Source organism: Notolepis coatsorum, assembly GCF_963971535.1.
Source record: "Notolepis coatsorum genome assembly, chromosome: 18".
Classification (NCBI taxonomy): Eukaryota; Metazoa; Chordata; class Actinopteri; order Aulopiformes; family Paralepididae; genus Notolepis; species Notolepis coatsorum.
Window position 1 is genome coordinate 25,462,323 of NC_140182.1, and position 18,853 is coordinate 25,481,175.

The 18,853-nt window shown below is 45.2% G+C and overlaps 1 protein-coding gene across 1 annotated transcript in view; it reads left to right on the forward strand.

Annotated features, from left to right (window-relative positions):
- LOC311245281 (eukaryotic translation initiation factor 5B-like) overlaps positions 1 to 18,853 on the forward strand; it is a gene marked incomplete at both ends in the record, with an annotated part of 69,136 nt that overhangs the window by 16,696 nt on the left and 33,587 nt on the right. The window contains 10 exon segments of the mRNA XM_084335117.1: positions 626 to 691; positions 694 to 747; positions 1,188 to 1,298; positions 1,809 to 1,876; positions 6,098 to 6,239; positions 7,639 to 7,770; positions 9,465 to 9,647; positions 15,313 to 15,474; positions 17,449 to 17,580; positions 18,003 to 18,134. Coding sequence (XP_084191243.1) covers positions 626 to 691; positions 694 to 747; positions 1,188 to 1,298; positions 1,809 to 1,876; positions 6,098 to 6,239; positions 7,639 to 7,770; positions 9,465 to 9,647; positions 15,313 to 15,474; positions 17,449 to 17,580; positions 18,003 to 18,134 — 1,182 coding nt within the window.

Here is an 18,853-nt window from a genome sequence, read left to right on the forward strand (position 1 = left end):
TCTCCTCATGTATCCTGGGGTTCCTAAGCCCCTCTCTCTCTCCGCATGTCTCCTGGGTTCCTAAGCTTCTCTCTCTCTCCTCATGTCTCCTGGGTTCCTAAGCTTCTCTCTCTCTTCTCATGTATCCTGGGTTCCTAAGCCCCTCTCTCTCTCCTCATGTCTCCTGGGTTCCTAAGCCCCTTTCTCTCTCTCCTCTCTCTCCTCATGTCTCCTGGGTTACTAAGCCCCTCTCTCTCTCTCCTCATGTATCCTGGTTCCTAAGCCCCTCTCTCTCTCTCCTCATGTCTCCTGGGTTCCTAAGCCCCTCTCTCTCTCTCTCTCCTCATGTCTCCTGGGTTCCTAAGCCCCTCTCTCTCTCTCCTCATGTCTCCTGGGTTCCTAAGCCCCTCTCTCTCTCTCCTCATGTCTCCTGGGTTCCTAAGCCCCTCTCTCTCTCCTCATGTATTCTGGGTTCCTAAGTCTCTCTCTCTCTCTCTCTCTCTCTCTCTCTCTCTCTTCTCATGTCTCCTGGGTTCCTAAGCCCCTCTCTCTCTCTCCTCATGTATCCTGGGTTCCTAAGCCCCTCTCTCTCTCTTCCTCATGTCTCCTGGGTTCCTAAGCCACTGTTGTCTGTATGTTACCATAGAAACGGCGTGCGAACAACATCAGGAACATCAACTTTGACAAGCTGAGAGCCCCGGTGGTGTGTGTCCTGGGCCACGTCGCCTGGGCCACGTCGACACGGGGAAGACCAAGATATTGGACAAGGTAGAGTCTCTGACCACGGAAATGTCCATTAAATTAACACTCCGTAGCCCCAGAGAGAGGTGTGCAGGATGCAAACTAGCCTAGCTTAGCACAAGGACTGGAAGTTGTAGGGAGCAGCTAGCCTATAGTTTAACACAAGGACTGAAAACAGTGGAGGGAAGCTAACCTAGCTTAGCACAAGGACTGGAAATGGTAGAGAGAAGCTAGCCTAGCTTAGCACAAGGACTGGAAATGGTAGAGAGAAGCTAGCCTAGCTTAGCACAAGGACTGGAAGTGGTAAAGAGCAGCTAGCCTAGCTTAGCACAAGGACTGGAAGCGGTAGAGAGAAGCTAGCCTAACGTGTTTCTCTCTCTCTCTCTATTCTCTCTCTCTCTCTCTCTCTCTCTCTCTCTCTCTCTCTCTCTCTCTCTGTGTGTCTCTGTCTCTCTCTCTCTCTGTAGCTGAGACACACTAACGTGCAGGACGGGGAGGCGGGAGGCATCACGCAGCAGATAGGAGCCACTAACGTGCCTCTGGACTGCATCATAGACCAGACCAGGATGGTCAGGAACGTAAGAACAGCCTCTTTTTTTTAATATCAGGATATATATATATATATATATATATATATATATATATATATATATATATATATATATATATATATATATATATATTATAAGGATGATGAACTGGCTAAACACTTTATAGATGCGTTTTCTTTTTATTACATATCTTTATTGTCAAGTCAATAGTCCAGCAGGGTGATCCATACTACCATATTCTGCAGTCCCATATTATATCAATACAGTGATGCCAAGTATCAATAAAAAAAAAAAATATATATATATATTATGTATGTTTGTTTATTTATTTTGCTTGACAATCCCAATTTGCTGTAATAAATGAGTGAGGTGAACGGACTGAAACATCTTATTAGATAAAACAGATGATATATAATATATATTATTAGATGCAGATGTTGAGAAGGTTTTCTGTTGGGGACATAATGTGCAGCTGAAACGAGGTAATACATCTCAATATTTGCTGTGTTAAGTCTTAATGTTGTGTCTTCTCTCCAGTTTGACAAAGAATCTATCAAGATCCCTGGGATGCTGATCATCGACACACCTGGCCACGAGTCCTTCAGGTGAGTGAGTGAGAGAGTGAGTGAGTGAGAGAGAGTGAGAGAGAGTGAGAGAGAGAGAGTGAGAGAGAGTGAGAGAGAGTGAGAGAGAGTGAGAGAGAGTGAGAGAGAGTGAGAGTGAGTGAGAGAGAGAGAGAGAGAGAGAGAGAGAGAGAGAGAGAGAGAGAGAGAGAGAGAGAGAGAGAGAGAGATAGAGAGAGAGCATTTATATAACAGCTTTTATCCTTTATCACTTTACAACATGCCTCACCTTCATTAACACACTGACGGTGGAGGCGGCCGTGCAAGGTGCCGACCTGCTCATCAGGAGCAGTTAGGGGTTAAGTGTCTTGCTCAAGGATGCAGTCCATTTACCATTTACATTATAAAAGTGGCCCAAATCGGAATAGAAAACAACAGATTCCATGTGATTTGAGATATGTGTCTCTCTGTCCCCCCACAGTAACATGTAGATATGTGTCTCTCTGTCCCCACAGTAACATGTAGATATGTGTCTCTCTGTCCCCACAGTAACATGTAGATATGTGTCTCTCTGTCCCCCCACAGTAACATGTAGATATGTGTCTCTCTGTCCCCACAGTAACATGTAGATATGTGTCTCTCTGTCCCCCCACAGTAACATGTAGATATGTGTCTCTCTGTCCCCCCCACAGTAACATGTAGATATGCGTCTCTCTGTCCCCACAGTAACATGTAGATATGTGTCTCTCTGTCCCCCCACAGTAACATGTAGATATGTGTCTCTCTGTCCCCACAGTAACATGTAGATATGTGTCTCTCTGTCCCCACAGTAACATGTAGATATGTGTCTCTCTGTCCCCCCACAGTAACATGTAGATATGTGTCTCTCTGTCCCCACAGTAACATGTAGATATGTGTCTCTGTCCCCCCACAGTAACATGTAGATATGTGTCTCTCTGTCCCCCCACAGTAACATGTAGATATGTGTCTCTCTGTCCCCCCACAGTAACATGTAGATATGTGTCTCTCTGTCCCCCCACAGTAACATGTAGATATGTGTCTCTCTGTCCCCCCACAGTAACATGTAGATATGTGTCTCTCTGTCCCCCCACAGTAACATGTAGATATGTGTCTCTCTGTCCCCCCACAGTAACATGTAGATATGTGTCTCTCTGTCCCCCCACAGTAACATGTAGATATGTGTCTCTCTGTCCCCACAGTAACATGTAGATATGTGTCTCTCTGTCCCCACAGTAACATGTAGATATGTGTCTCTCTGTCCCCCCACAGTAACATGTAGATATGTGTCTCTCTGTCCCCCCACAGTAACATGTAGATATGTGTCTCTCTGTCCCCCACAGTAACATGTAGATATGTGTCTCTCTGTCCCCCCACAGTAACATGTAGATATGTGTCTCTCTGTCCCCCCACAGTAACATGTAGATATGTGTCTCTCTGTCCCCCCACAGTAACATGTAGATATGTGTCTCTCTGTCCCCCCACAGTAACATGTAGATATGTGTCTCTCTGTCCCCACAGTAACATGTAGATATGTGTCTCTCTGTCCCCACAGTAACATGTAGATATGTGTCTCTCTGTCCCCACAGTAACATGTAGATATTAGGGGTGGAACGGTTCACAAAATCCACGGTTCGGTTCGTATCGCGGTTTTGGGCTCACGGTTTTCGGTTCGGTATACGTTATTTTTTTTATTTTTTAAATGTAACGCTCCAAAAATACCATACATCAGCATAAGATATAAAATTATAGCCTAAAAATAATCCAACTTTTCAGTTATTCTTAACACATCCAGTGCCGTTCCCCAGAGGCCGCTGTGGGCCGTGAGTGCCGGCGCTTTGTTCAATGGGGATAAATGCCGGTGTTTGCAGTGCTAAAACTATATTAAATATTATAGCTATGGATCTAATAACTAATAACATAGTCGATTGTCATTGAGTTTCTTCCGGTCGGGATGCAAAAAACAGATAATTTTTTCATCCATACGTTTCTGTTTTATACCGTGGTGAATATGAGTATAGTTTTAGAGTGATTCTGTGTAATCCCAGGAAACGCAGCCAAACAGCGTTTTACTGCATTTCACTATAAATCGTGCCATTTCTCGCCTGGATCAATAATCAATCTGAGATCAACGCTAGATTATCGGTATTATGTTTCATCATGGATGCATGAAAGGGGGGGGGGGGGGGGGGGAAGCCGCACCTCCGTGCTTTGATCGCAACCAACGGGACACCCCCCACACACACACACACACACACCGCACACACACACACACCGCAGACACACGCTCTGATCGCGGGGAAATAATTATCGGATCAACGCAAGATTAATCCAATTATCTGATCGCCATTCCAAGTACTGATCACGATCATATTTCCAACGTAATCCAGCATTGAACATGAACAGGGGGGGGGGGGGGGGGCCTTGTCGATGCAACTGTGGTAACCGCTTGTCTTGCCCGAGTGTTTAGACCCCGCCCCCACGCCGCAGCTCGGCCCAGACACCAAGCCACACCGTTTCAAATGGAGTGCAATACCGGCCGCAAGGCGTTAGGCAGCGTTATTCGACGTTTGCGATCTCAGACCCATTCAGGACAGCCTGCACAGGCTGCCCGATGAATTATCAATGGAGATAGCGAATAAAAGAAATAACGATCCAGAAACGTGTTAACACGTTAACAGCACCCAAAGTGTTAAGGATGTAGTCATACTGTCCAAAAACTGAAAGAATGATGCAGTTTGACATCAGGCACATCATTTTGACAGTGACCAGTTAGAGCTAGGAGAGATTTTGGTACAGCAAGAGGGGAGGCATTGCTGATTTAAACATGCTTCTCATTTATTTGGTAAAAAAAAAAAAAGTTTACAGCGGTTTGCCTTAAATAATGTTTGGCGCACAAAGACCGAACTCACTGAAACATATAGGCAACATTTGTCAAAGTATTAACTTTGTGCAAACAAACCAAATAATTAAACCTTTCTATTTTTGTGGCCACATTATAGACAAAAGCCATCAACATAAAGTATGCGTACGCTCAACCAGCACTAGACTTTCTTATCCAAAAAGGAAAGTCACTGTTATTTAAAATAAATAAATCATTGCATGATACCTAATTGACTCGACTCGCTTTTGCTTTTTCAGCGTCTTGTTAGCCGTATTTTAAGTGAGTAAATAGTCAACACTAACATGGCATTGGAACCTGGAGAAGCCCTGATGATATAATATAAATGAACAGCCAATAAATGTGAAGTTATCTTTGAACCTCTGTTGTCAAGCCTCATCAATATACCCCCCCCCCCCTTCCCCACTAATGGAACTGGTGTTGTGGAATAACTTCGCTGTGAGCGTTTCCATGGTTAGCTAGCTCGCGGCTAACGTTAGCCCCCCTCTGTCATGTACCAGCCCCCTCTCAGTCATCTACCAGCCCCCTCTCAGTCATGTACCACAGCCCCATCTCAGTCATCTACCAGCCCCCTCTCAGTCATATACCAGCCAGCCCCCTCTCAGTCATGTACCAGCCTCCTCTCAGTCATGTACCAGCCCCCCTCTCAGTCATGTACCAGCCCCCTCTCAGTCATGTACCACAGCCCCCTCTCAGTCATGTACCACAGCCCCCCTCTCAGTCATGTACCACAGCCCCCTCTCAGTCATGTACCACAGCCCCATCTCAGTCATGTACCAGCCCCCTCTCAGTCCTGTATACCAGCCCCCTCTCAGTCATCTACCAGCCCCCTCTCAGTCATCTACCACAGCCCCCTCTCAGTCATGTACCAGCCCCCCTCTGTCATGTACCAGCCCCCTCTCAGTCATCTACCAGCCCCCTCTCAGTCATGTACCACAGCCCCATCTCAGTCATGTACCAGCCCCCTCTCAGTCATGTACCAGCCCCCCTCTCAGTAATGTACCAGCCCCCTCTCAGTCATGTACCTGCACGACTGGTGGGGAGGTGCTTAGTAAGAGATGTGATTGGGCCAGCCCAGTGTCAGTCAGTACCAATGGGCCGCTGTCCCAGCCTAGTAGTGGGCCGGTCGTTGACCAAACTTAAAAAATATATATTAAAAAAAAAATCAAAAAGAAATGTATATAATATATATATATATATATTTTTTTTTAGTTACAAATAGTTACCTCATAGCTGGCTATGGCCATGCCCACAGTAACATCTAGATATGTCTCTCTCTCCCCACAGTAACATGTGTCTCTCTCTCCACAGTAACATGTAGATGTGTCTCTCTCTCCCCACAGTAACCTGCGTAATAGGGGCAGTTCTCTGTGTGACATCGCCATCCTGGTGGTGGACATCATGCACGGGCTGGAGCCTCAGACACTGGAGTCCATCAACCTGCTGAAGGAGAAGAAGTGTCCCTTCATAGTGGCCCTCAACAAGGTGGGTTTAGAACCATCAACCTGCTGAAGGAGAAGTTGGACGGGTCTTGAGGGTGTGTAGTTGGAGACCATTGACCGGAGGTAGGCGCAAGCCGTTCCCTTAGCCGTGCAATATGCCAGGTCGAGGGTCTTTGAAGCGGATTCGTGCGGCGATGGGGAGCCAGTGCAGGTCCCTAAGAAGTGGGCTGACTTTTGTAGGTTGGAGATCAGACGGGCGGCTGCGTTCTGGATGAGTTGAAGGGGCTTGGTGGCGGTGGTCGGTAGACCAGCGAGCAGTGCATGATTGCAGTAGTCGAGACGAGACATGACTGTTGATTGGACAAGGAGTTGAGTGGCTTCTTTTGTCAGGAGAAGGGGCTTATCCTTGTGACACCGCTCAGGAGGAATCTGTAGGTTCTGGTCATAGCGGAAAAGTTCAGCCGATCGTCAAGGACTACACCAAGGTTCTTGGCGGTCGGGGACGAGGCCACAGCTACATTTTCCACTGTGATGGAAAGGCCGGTCAGCGGGGGAGGATTTGGCTGGCAGGTGAAGCAATTATGTTTTACTTAGGTTCAGTTTGAGGTGGTTGGACGTCATCCAGGCGGAGATGTCGGACAGACAGGCCGAGATCCGCTCAGAGACGTGGATATCTGAGAGAGGAAAGGAGAGGAAGAGTTGAGTATCATCGGCGTAGCAATGATACGAGAAAGCATGAGATGTGATAATGTTACCCAGAGATTTGGTGTAGAGGAAGATGAGGAGGGGTCCAAGGACCGAGCCCTGGGGGACACCCGTCCGAAGGGGGCGGGGGGGGGGGGCAAAAGGGACCCCCTCCATGACACTTGGTAGGAGCGGTCGTCGAGGTAGGATGTCAGTCATGCCAGCGCAGAGCCAGCCACTCCCATTCCTGCGAGGGATGCGAGGAGGATCTGATTATCCTCTTCTCTCTTCTCTTCTCTCCTCTCTTCTCTCCTCTCTGCTCTCCTATTCTCTTATCTTCTCTCCTCTTCTCTTCTCTCTTCTCTTCTCTTCTCCTATTCTCTTATCTTCTCTCCTCTCTCCTCTCTCCTCTCTTCCCCTCTCCTCTCCTCTCTCTCCTCTTCTCTTCTATTATCTCCTCTCTCCTCTTCTCTTCTCTCCTATTCTCTTATCTCCTTCTCTCCTCTCTTCTCTTCTCTCATATTATCTTCTCTTCTATTCTCTCTTCTCGTCTTCTCTCCTCTCCCCTCTTCTCTCTTTTCTTATCTCTTCATGGTTGAATATGTTTGTCTGTAATACTATTCTTGTGTGTATTCTGTTAGATTGACAGCTGGTAAGACGCAAGTAGTTGTTTGTTGCTGTATTAAAACACTGTGCATGATCTCCGATGGACCTTTATCAAGCGGAACAGTTTGAACCCCTGGTCTCTGTGCCTTCAGATCGACCGTCTGTACGACTGGAAGAAGAGTCCGGAGACGGACGTGGTGACCACGCTGAAGAAGCAGAAGAAGAACACCAAGGACGAGTTCAACGAGAGGGTCAAGGCCGTCATCTTGGAGTTCGCTCAGCAGGTCAGAGGTCGCGATATCACCACTGTATCTTATCATTTATCGCCCCCTAGTGGAACTGTGTTGTATAATGTACTGTGATGTATCTTATCATCTCTGCTAGTGGAACTGTGTTGTATAATGTACTGTACTGTATCTTATCATCTCTGCTAGTGGAACTGTGTTGTATAATGCAGTGGTTCCCAAAGTCGGGGTCGCGACCCAAAGGTGGGCCGCGAGCAGCCACGGGTGGGCCGCGAGATGATTAAAAAAAAATAAAAATAAAAATATAAAAAAAATATTTTTTTAATTTTTAATTTTTTAATTTTTAATTTTTTTATTTAAATTTTTTTGGTCAGGCCACTGAACTTAGAAGCATGCCAGGACAGTGTTTCTAGTTGTATTCTAAAATTCTATTCTATTGTATTCTAAAATGTGACTATATGGTTTTATATTAACTTAATAAATAAACAAAAACGAAAAATCTACTTATTTCAACGAACATTTCAAACTAAATAACAGATTATGCACATAAAACGCTGAAAACAACCGAAGCAACAATAGTATTTTAATGAGGCTATTATTATTATCATTATTATTTTGCAACAAGTTAGCCCTCTCATAAATAGCACATATAAATGAATAACTAACTTGAACTAACTTAATAGGATTGAAGTGATATTTGGCTTAAAAAATCGGTCGCCTGGCAAAAAAAAAAAAAAAAAAAGCCAGACGATGTGCATTGGGCCGCGGCTCTCTGACGCCTTATTTTCTGGGCCCCGGCCTGAAAAGTTTGGGAACCCCTGGTATAATGTACTGTGATGTATCTTATCATCTCTGCTAATGAACTGTGTTGTATAATGTACTGTGATGTATCTTATCATCTCTGCTAGTGGAACTGTGTTGTATAATGTACTGTATCTTATCATCTCTGCTAGTGGAACTGTGTTGTATAATGTACTGTGATGATGTATCTTATCATCTCTGCTAGTGGAACTGTGTTGTATAATGTACTGTATCTTATCATCTCTGCTAGTGGAACTGTATTGTATAATGTACTGTATCTTATCATCTCTGCTAGTGGAACTGTGTTGTATAATGTACTGTATCTCATCATCTCTGCTAGTGGAACTGTGTTGTATAATGTACTGTATCTCATCATCTCTGCTAGTGGAACTGTGTTGTATAATGTACTGTGATGTATCTTATCATCTCTGCTAGTGGAACTGTGTTGTATAATGTACTGTATCTCATCATCTCTGCTAGTGGAACTGTGTTGTATAATGTACTGTGATGATGTATCTTATCATCTCTGCTAGTGGAACTGTGTTGTATAATGTACTGTGATGATGTATCTTATCATCTCTGCTAGTGGAACTGTGTTGTATAATGTACTGTGATTTTTGTATTCCATTCATTCTCACCATTTGAATGTGGAAAGCGGTTGATTACTTTTAATATATAGATGCACTCATTCTGATATTAGATTATTGGGCAGATGGTACACAGCTACACGAGGAATTTCACCAACATTAAAATGTGATACTTACTATACATCTATTTATCTGTCTGTCTCTATCACCTTCTCTCCATCTATCTCTCACCTGTCTCTCTGTCTCTCTCTCTATGTCTCTCTCATCTCTCTCTCATCTGTCTGTCTCTCTCTCCCCCCCCCCCCCTCTCTCTCTCCCTCTCCCCTTCCCCCTTCTCTCTCTCAGGGTCTGAATGCAGCACTGTTCTATGAGAATAAAGACCCCAGGAAGTTTGTGTCTCTGGTTCCTACCTCTGCCCACAGCGGGGATGGGATGGGTAACCTGATCTCCCTGCTGGTGGACCTCACTCAGAACATGCTGGCCAAGAGACTGGCTCACTGTGATGAGCTCCACGCCCAGGTCATGGAGGTAAAGACCCTACCACTGTCCTTAACTGACTCTACCACTGTTAACACATCTTAAGCACCGGGCCGCCACACACTCGCGGTACTTTGCTCTTGGTTTTCCGGCTCCGGTCTGCATTTTTCGCCGATCAACCAATACACTGTTTGAAAGTTTAATTTCCCGCCTTTCGATCGCCACCACACTCACCCAATTGCGAGCTTCGGGTCTCGAGTTACAAGACAATATATCCGCCGAGCGTTATTTGACAGGCGCTCCGTCAAGTGACCACGTCCGGTTCTGAACTGACCAATCACCGCTGATGGCGAAAATGATTGACCACCATTGTAGCCAAGGAGCGTCTGCTTCAAAAGCGATCCCAGAGGGGTGGGTGAGAGTGGGGAAAGTGGGGAAAGTTGACGAAGAAGTCCTTTGTCCTGATTCAAGTGTCAGAATGTTTGGAAGTGGACGGCCATTTTGGATAATCACGCTGTATCTTTACTGGTACACACATTACAAAAACCTTTCTCAAACTCTCATTTTCCGTGGGATTATTTATAAAATTTGGACCTGTACTACATAAGACTTCAGGCTATGGAACCAGTGTTTTCCAGCTGTTACCTCTCAGCTGGAACTTAAAAATCTGGCAACCAGTAAACAGAAATGTGAGTACACACAATTTTTACTTCAATGTGTTCAAACCTCTGTTACTCTATTTCATTAACACTCAAAGTGATTTTATTGTGTTAGCAACTTCAGAATGTTACCTTTCAAAAGAGACCAGACTCATGCATGCATGTGCTATAAGTATAAAGTATAAAGTTAAGCTTTGCAAAAAAGGTATGCAGTCGTCAAAAACTAAAATGGCCCTGTTTTTGCCCGATGCTTAAGAGGTTAACAGACTCTACCACTGTGTCCTTAACTGACTCTGTGTCCTTAACTGACTCTACCACTATGTCCTTAACTGACTCTGTGTCCTTAACTGACTCTACCACTGTGTCCTTAACCACTGTGTCCTTAACTGACTCTACCACTGTGTCCTTAACTGACTCTACCACTGTGTCCTTAACTGACTCTACCACTGTGTCCGTAACCACTGTGTCCTTAACCACTGTGTCCTTAACTGACTCTACCACTGTCTCCTTAACCACTGTCTCCTTAACCACTGTGTCCTTAACTGACTCTACCACTGTCTCCTTAACCACTGTGTCCTTAACTGACTCTGTGTCCTTAACTGACTCTACCACTGTGTCCTTAACCACTGTTTCCTTAACTGACTCTACCACTGTGTCCTTAACTGACTCTACCACTGTGTCCTTAACCACTGTGTCCTTAACTGACTCTACCACTGTCTCCTTAACCACTGTGTCCTTAACTGACTCTACCACTGTCTCCTTAACCACTGTGTCCTTAACTGACTCTACCACTGTCTCCTTAACCACTGTGTCCTTAACTGACTCTACCACTGTGTCCTTAACACATTCGGGGCCATTGGGATTAGACGGGCCCACTCTATACGGCCAGCATATCATAACAAGGTTTCATTGTGCGTGAGGCTGTTTGTAGAGCTAAATCTATACTTTATATTATTGCTATCTGTCCATTCTCATTGTCAATTGACACTATAAACCGTCCCTTTAATATGCCTTAAATAAATAATTTGTTCATCAATACGTTCCCATTTTATAGCGTCTTGAATATGAATGTTATAGCAGAATGTTCTGGGGTATATATCGTGGGGCGGCTTTGGCTCAGGGGTAGAGCGGGTCGTCCAATGATCGAAGGGTTGGTGGTTCGAATCCCGCTCAAGCCCATGTCCATCCCATCGCCGTTGTGTCCTTGGGCAAGACACTTAACCTACTTGCCTCGTATGAATGTGTATGCATGTGAATGAATGTTGGTGGTGGTCGGAGGGGCCGTAGGCGATGATTATTCGCCACGCTTCCGTGAGTCTGCCTCAGGGCAGCTCTGGCTGCAATTGTAGCTTACCACCACCGGTATGACTGTGTATGAACGAATAATGGACTCTGTGAAGTGCTCTGGGTATCATGAAGCGCGCTATATAAATCCAAGACATTATTATTATTATTATTATTATTATTATTATTATTATTATTATTATTATTATTATTATTATTATTATTATTATTATTATTATTATTATTATTATTATTATTATTTCCTGGAACGCGAGTTACAAGGCACTAAACTAATAATGTTAAATCGAATGGCGTTTCGGCCATAGACAAGCTCGAGATAAAACTCTAAATGCATATTGTCGGTATCATGGTCCACCATGAATGCATGAAAGGGGGGGGGGGGGGGGGGGGCGGGGGACGTCGTTTCTGATTATTGATTACCAATAATGGCATTAGCCTCAGTAGCCTAATTCGCTGACCGGGTGGATGGCTATGAGAGCAAGGCCCGATCGGGCTGTAATTGACGTCAAATCGATCTTACCTGTTACGAACGGGGGTGACGATGAAGGTGAGGAGAACACAGTTGCAGACAAGGAAGAGAGAACCGAGACAGAGACGAAGGGTGATACTTGATGAAGGGATCTTTACTGAGTAATCAAAATACAAAACAAACGAAAGGCACTGGTACTAACAAAACAACGAGTGAAAACAAGAAAATGACAGGGGTAGACAGGCATGAACGTACTTGACAACAGCAGGGAACACGGGCACGACACGGGGACAACGCGGAGACAATGACGCCACAATAACTCAACCAACCAACAAGCAATAAATACTGAAACCAATTAACAATCACAACAGCTGGGGAGAGACAGGCACATAGAACAAAACAATAATCAAAACAACAGGAAGATGAACTAGGCGATACAAAACACAGGAAAGAATACCAAACACAAAGAACAACCTAAACAGACAACACTTGTAACAAATAACCTACTTGTAACAACAGTATATTTCTAATGCAATCAGAGAGCATCTTCACTGACTGCATTAACTGCAGGTGAGCACCAGATGGCGCCATGACACCACCATCAATCCCCTGTGTGGGGCAGTAACTCATATTGTTTCTACTGTCACTATGGTGTTGCCTCTCCCAACCTTGGGCAGGTCTGGGAGTGTAACACTTACCTGTGGCCGGTTGGACTGCAAAAAGGATTTCCCAGTTATCGATCGCCATCTGGTAGATCCATATGTCCATTGGCTGATGATATATTCCTTTACTGCATACTGAATTCAGCGTCCCAAAAACTATTTCACGCGATCGGCTACACGCATAGCTTTAGGCTAACAGAAAAATCCATTCATAATAAAAAATTATAAAACACCGGTCTGTAACAGGGAACACTGCATTATCGAGACAGCGCCCCTATGAGGATCTGGCCGGTAATGCACTTTTCCGAATTCCAAGAGTAGGGTACATCTGCAGTGCCGCTCGGTGACATTGAGTAGGATATTACAATGGAATAAAAGCCAAAACAACCTAGCCACGTATATAGCCACGTATATATACGTGGTTGGCCCTTTAAGCATGGCGCCGAAACCCGTATATATACGTGGTTGGCCACGAATATGTTAACTGACTCTACCACTGTCTCCTTAACCACTGTGTCCTTAACTGACTCTACCACTGTCTCCTTAACCACTGTGTCCTTAACTGACTCTACCACTGTGTCCTTAACTGACTCTACCACTGTGTCCTTAACCTCTTCCACCCATGGCATAATGACATAATGGTCATAAATCAATATTTCAGGACTGTTCTATAAAACTAGCGATTTTAATTTCAAACGTATTCAAGTATAAACATCATGAACATGTCACAACAACATTTAGAATGTATATTATCATCAATACATTTGTTTATGAATAGGTTAAAGTGCTATTAGATAGATTTTCCTTTTCAAAATGTCAATGTTATTTTGGGAGAGGCGACCATTTTGTAAAACCTTGCATCATGGGAATTGTAGTTTTTTTGCTGCCATTTTGTAGCGGACATCCATACCTATGGCTTTGCCTTGGAATTTTTTAAAACTACACTTCCCCTAAAGTTCTATGGGTTCAAGGTTCAGAGTTCTGTATGAATTATTTCAATAACTGTTATTATTCGGGATAATTCTACCACAAAGGGTAAAGTTTTTGACAAATTTGAAAACGCAGTTAGTTTCTCTTCCCTATTGTTAGCATGTAGCAACAATTAGATCTGAAATTAGTTTCAAAACGGTTGCACCCTTGTGAAAATAAAACAGTACAGTACATTACAGTAGATTTCATTTCATCTGTTTTTATGCACGCCTGGTGATACTAAATCCAAATTGAATTTGGGCATTTGAAAGATAATATATGTATATATATATAAATGTGCAAATTGGCACTGACTAAGTAATAAATAAGTTAATTTATAAGCCTGCTATAAGAAAAATCATAATTCATATTCTCCTTTGTTTCATCACAATTTAAGCAAGCCTAGTAATAGACGATATTTCTGACACTGGGAATACATTCACTGAGGTACATACATGTCCCTAGATACCAAGAATATGCAAATGGACCTTGTAGAAGTGGAGCAATATTCCATTTACTTAGGTATGTATTCTTAGGCGGATTTTCAGAAAATAGGCTCCGGGCTTAACCCTTTCCCCGCCAATAACGTCATACGACGGGTTTCAAGTTCATGCGAATTCTGCCAATAACGGCGTACGACGTGATTCTGATCAATATTTCATATTTTCGCCATGGTATTCATATTTCACTCACGGAGCCTTGTTGGATGCCGTGTGAGCAAGCACAACTCTGCAACGCTTCAATACTGCCACCTGGTGGCTGATCGGCAAGTTGCAACCGGAAGTGGATCTCTTGTGATCCCGGTGCGTCTCCCTATTCCGTCCGGCCACTCGTTTATCGTCGCAGGACTCAATACACACACCGTGGATATGGATCCGTTGCCATAACTCAATAATCTACATGATTTGGGCGTGTATTAGTAATATACAAACCGGAAATGGATCGCCTCGATCCCCACCACATAACTGGGATCTGTTTGCTCCACTCTCATCGCCCAACGGTACGAGGAGACTGACGTGAGTTTCAGCGTTTTTGTTTATCATTTTCGATACAAACTGCTCTGATCTATATATCACCCATACTACATAAATCATTTAACGTCGGTCACGGAATTATAAACGACCCCCCCCCCCCCCCTCCGTTCACCCGCGCATGATCAGTCATAACGTTTAGGACCATGTACAGTTCACATTTTTAATATACCGTTGATCAGTATCAAACGGCATTTGATAATCTAATATGCATTTATGTCTATATCTCACGTTCTAGGAAATACTGCAGAAAACGATAAAAACATATTTATACTCTAGACGGTATTTTCGTATGAATGTGTGAATGAAAAAGTTAAACGTTCCTACATCCTGAACGATAGATAATCGATGTTGAATGGGCCATAGTAATGTCAATTTAGCAATACAATTAAAAAAGTTATAGCCCTGCAAAGAAGGTGAACATCTCCATAGACGTACAGTACTGGCGGAGAATGGTATAAGATTATCAAAGTGGTGGCAGGGAATGGGTTAAGAGGTTAACTGACTACCACTGTGTCCTTAACTTTCCATGTTGCCCCATGCTTTCAGGTGTACAAATCCTCACATTCGCCTGTGATATTCTTTTTGTGTGTGTGTGTGTGTCTCTGTGTGTGTGTCTAGGTCAAAGTGCTCCCTGGTATGGGCACCACGATAGATGTGATCCTGATCAACGGGACTCTGAGGGAGGGAGACACCATTATCGTGCCGGGGGTGGAAGGACCCATTATCACCCAGATCAGAGGGTTGCTGCTGCCGCCTCCTCTTAAGGAGCTCAGAGTCAAGGTAGAGAGGAGGCTGCTGCTTCTGAGTGTCATGTTGTTCTCCGTTATATCTGCTGCACTGAGCAAGTCTCTCTCCTTCTCTCCTCTTCTCTTCTCTCTCTTCTCTCCTTTTCTCTTCTAATTTTCTCTTCTCTTTCCTCTCCTCTCTTATCCTCTCTCCTCTCCTTTTCACTTCTCTCATTTTCTCTTCTCTCCTTTTCTCTTCTCTCCTCTCTTCTCTCCTTTTCTCTTCTCTCCTCTCTTTTCTCCTTTTCTCTCCTATCTCTTCTCTCCTTTTCTCTTCTAATTTTCTCTTCTCTTTCCTCTCCTCTCCTTTTCTCTCCTGTCCTCTCTTCTCTCATTTTATCTTCTCTCCTCTCCTCTCCTCTCCTCTCCTATCCCCCCTCTCCCCCCTCTCTCCTCTCCTCTCCTATCCTCTCCTCTGCCCCCTCTCTCCTCTCCTCTCCTCTCCTCTCCTCTCCTCTCCTCTCCTCTCCTCTCCTCTCCTCTCCTCTCCTCTCCTCTCCTCTCCTCTCCCTCTCTCATCTCCTCTCCTCTCCCCCCTCTCTCCTCTCCTCTCCTCTCCCCCCTCTACCCCCTCTCTCCTCTCTTCTCCTCTCCTCTCCCCCCCTCTCTCCTCCCCTCTCCTCCTGTGATACTGTGCACGAGCATTACACTAGAGGTTCCAGTAGTGGGCAGCTTGAATTGCCAGGTCCTAGAACCAGCGCTCTGGGGAGATCTTTTATTTTTAGAGCATTAACTCTGTGGAATGGCCTGCCTCGGAACCTCTGCTGCATTTACAGTAGATTCACTTTTAAAAAGAATCTTAAATTGTTTTTAAATTGTTTTTAACACTGTAAAGTGGTTTTTTGTTTTTGTTTTACACTAATGTAATTTTAGCTATATTAATTGTTACAGTAGGTTCATTATGCATTGTGTGTACTGACTTTTAATAATTTTGTTTTTTTGCAATGGTGATTGTTTTTGTGTTTTTTTGTGTGTGGACCCCAGGAAGACTAGCTGGTTGCTATCGCACCAGCTAATGGGGATCCCTAATAAAATCAAATCAAATCTCTCCTCACCTCTCCTCCCCTCTCCTCTCCCCCCTCTCTCCTCTCCCCTCTCTCCTCTCCCCCCTCTCCTCTCCTCCCCCTCTCTCCTCTCCTCTCCTCACATCTCCCCTCTCCTCTCTTCTCCTCTCCCCCACTCTCTCCTCCCCTCTCCTCTCCTCCTCTCCTCTCCTCTCCTCTCCTCTCCTCTCCTCTCCTCTCCTCTCCTCTCCTCTCCTCTCCTCTCCTCTCCTCTCCTCTCCTCTCCCCTCTCAGCCCCTCCTCTCCTCTCTTCGCATCTCCTCTCCCCCCTCTCTCCTCTTCTCTCCTCTCTCCTCTCCTCTCCCCCCTCTCTCCTCTCCTCTCTTCTCCTCTCCTCTCTTCTCCTCTCCCCCCTCTCTCCTCTCCTCTCCCCTCATCCCCCCCTCTCCTCTCCCCCCTCTCTCCTCTCCTCTCCTCACCTCTCCTCTCCTCTCACCCCTCTCTCCTCTCCTCTCCCTTCTCCTCTCCTCCCCTCTCCTCTCCTCACCTCTCCTCCTCACCTCTCCTTTCCCCCCTCTCTCCTCTCCCCTCTCCTCTCCTCCCCTCTCCTCTCCTCTCCTCTCCTCTCCTCTCCTCTCCTCTCCTCTCCTCTCCTCTCCTCACCTCACCTCACCTCTCCTCTCCTCTCCCCCCTCTCTCCTCTCCTCTCCCATCTCCTCTCCTCTCTCCTCTCCTCTCCCCTCTCCTCTCTTCCCCCCTCTCTCCTCTCCTCTCCTCTCCTCACCTCTCCCCTCTCTCCTCTCCTCTCCTCTCCTCTCCTCTCCTCTCCTCTCCTCTCCTCTCCTCTCCTCTCCTCTCCTCTCCTCTCCTCTCCTCTCCTCTCCTCTCCTCTCTCCATCAGCTGACTGACCCAGTGAGTCACTGACTGACTGACTGACTGATGTGTTGTTTGTCTGTGTGTCTAGACCCCGTATGAGAAGCACAAGGAGGTCTGCACAGCTCAGGGAGTGAAGATTCTGGGTAAAGACCTGGAGAAAACCCTGGCAGGGCTCCCCCTGCTGGTGGCTCACAAGGAGGACGAGGTGCCAGTGCTACGGGTAAGAGACACACACACACACACACACACACACACACACTCACACACACACACACACACACACACACACACACACACACACACACACACACACACACACACACACACACACACACACACACACATACACACAAAGAGTACACACACACACACACAGAGTACATACACACACAGAGAGTACACACAGAAAGTAGACACACAGAGTACACACAGAGTACACACACACAGAGCACACAGAGAGTACACACACACACAGAATACACACACACACAAAGTGAGAGAGAGAGAGAGAGAGAGAGAGAGAGAGAGAGAGAGAGAGAGAGAGAGAGAGAGAGAGAGAGAGAGAGAGAGAGAGAGAGAGAGAGAGAGAGAGAGAGAGAGAGACCCCCCCCCCCACAGTAACACGGTGTGTTCTCCCTGCAGGACGAGTTGATCCGGGAGCTGAAACAGACCCTGAGCTCCATCAAGCTGGAGGAGAAGGGGGTCTACGTGCAGGCCTCCACCCTGGGCTCCCTGGAGGCCCTGCTGGACTTCCTGAGGACCTCCAAGGTCCCCGTGAGTACAGCCGGCCTGGTCTGCAGCCATGTTACTACAGTACATGTTACTACCATGTTTGATTGATTGAAAAAAAAATAAAAAATTAATAGAAACAGTTAACACTTTGATTGCCAGCATGGGGTGGGCTATGTGTCTAATACGCCCGTCGCTTATCAATGACTTGCTTGCAGTCAACATGTACGAAACGGATTGTTTTTTCATCAGTACATTTCCGTTTTATACCGTTTTGAATACGAGTATAGTTTTGGAAATGTCTAGAAAAAAAAAGATTCCGCAGGAATCGCCCTTTATTGGAATACACACAACACGTTGTCATTTTCCGGCTGATTTATGAATAGTTTTCAAATAAACGCTAGATTATCGATAGTATATGTGTACTTATGCACGCTAGAGAAGCGGGCTGAAAAATCGATTATCTATGACCTAGTCAGCGCTAACGTCATACACACACACACACATACGGGACATGTTGTGAAATATGTGAAAAAAAACATCTGATTACCCCAAAACTGGTAAAATAGATTCCTTACCTCAGATCAGATGTTCTGCAAAAAGATTATTCCAATTCCTGATCGCCATTCCAAATATCGATCGCGTTTATTGATCCAACGTTAAACCTCAAAACAGATAATCCACGCTGCTTTCGGTTGCCCCAATGAATGCAATAGTCTCCGGTTACATGCCTGAGAAATAAAATCCTGAGTTTTCTTTTCACA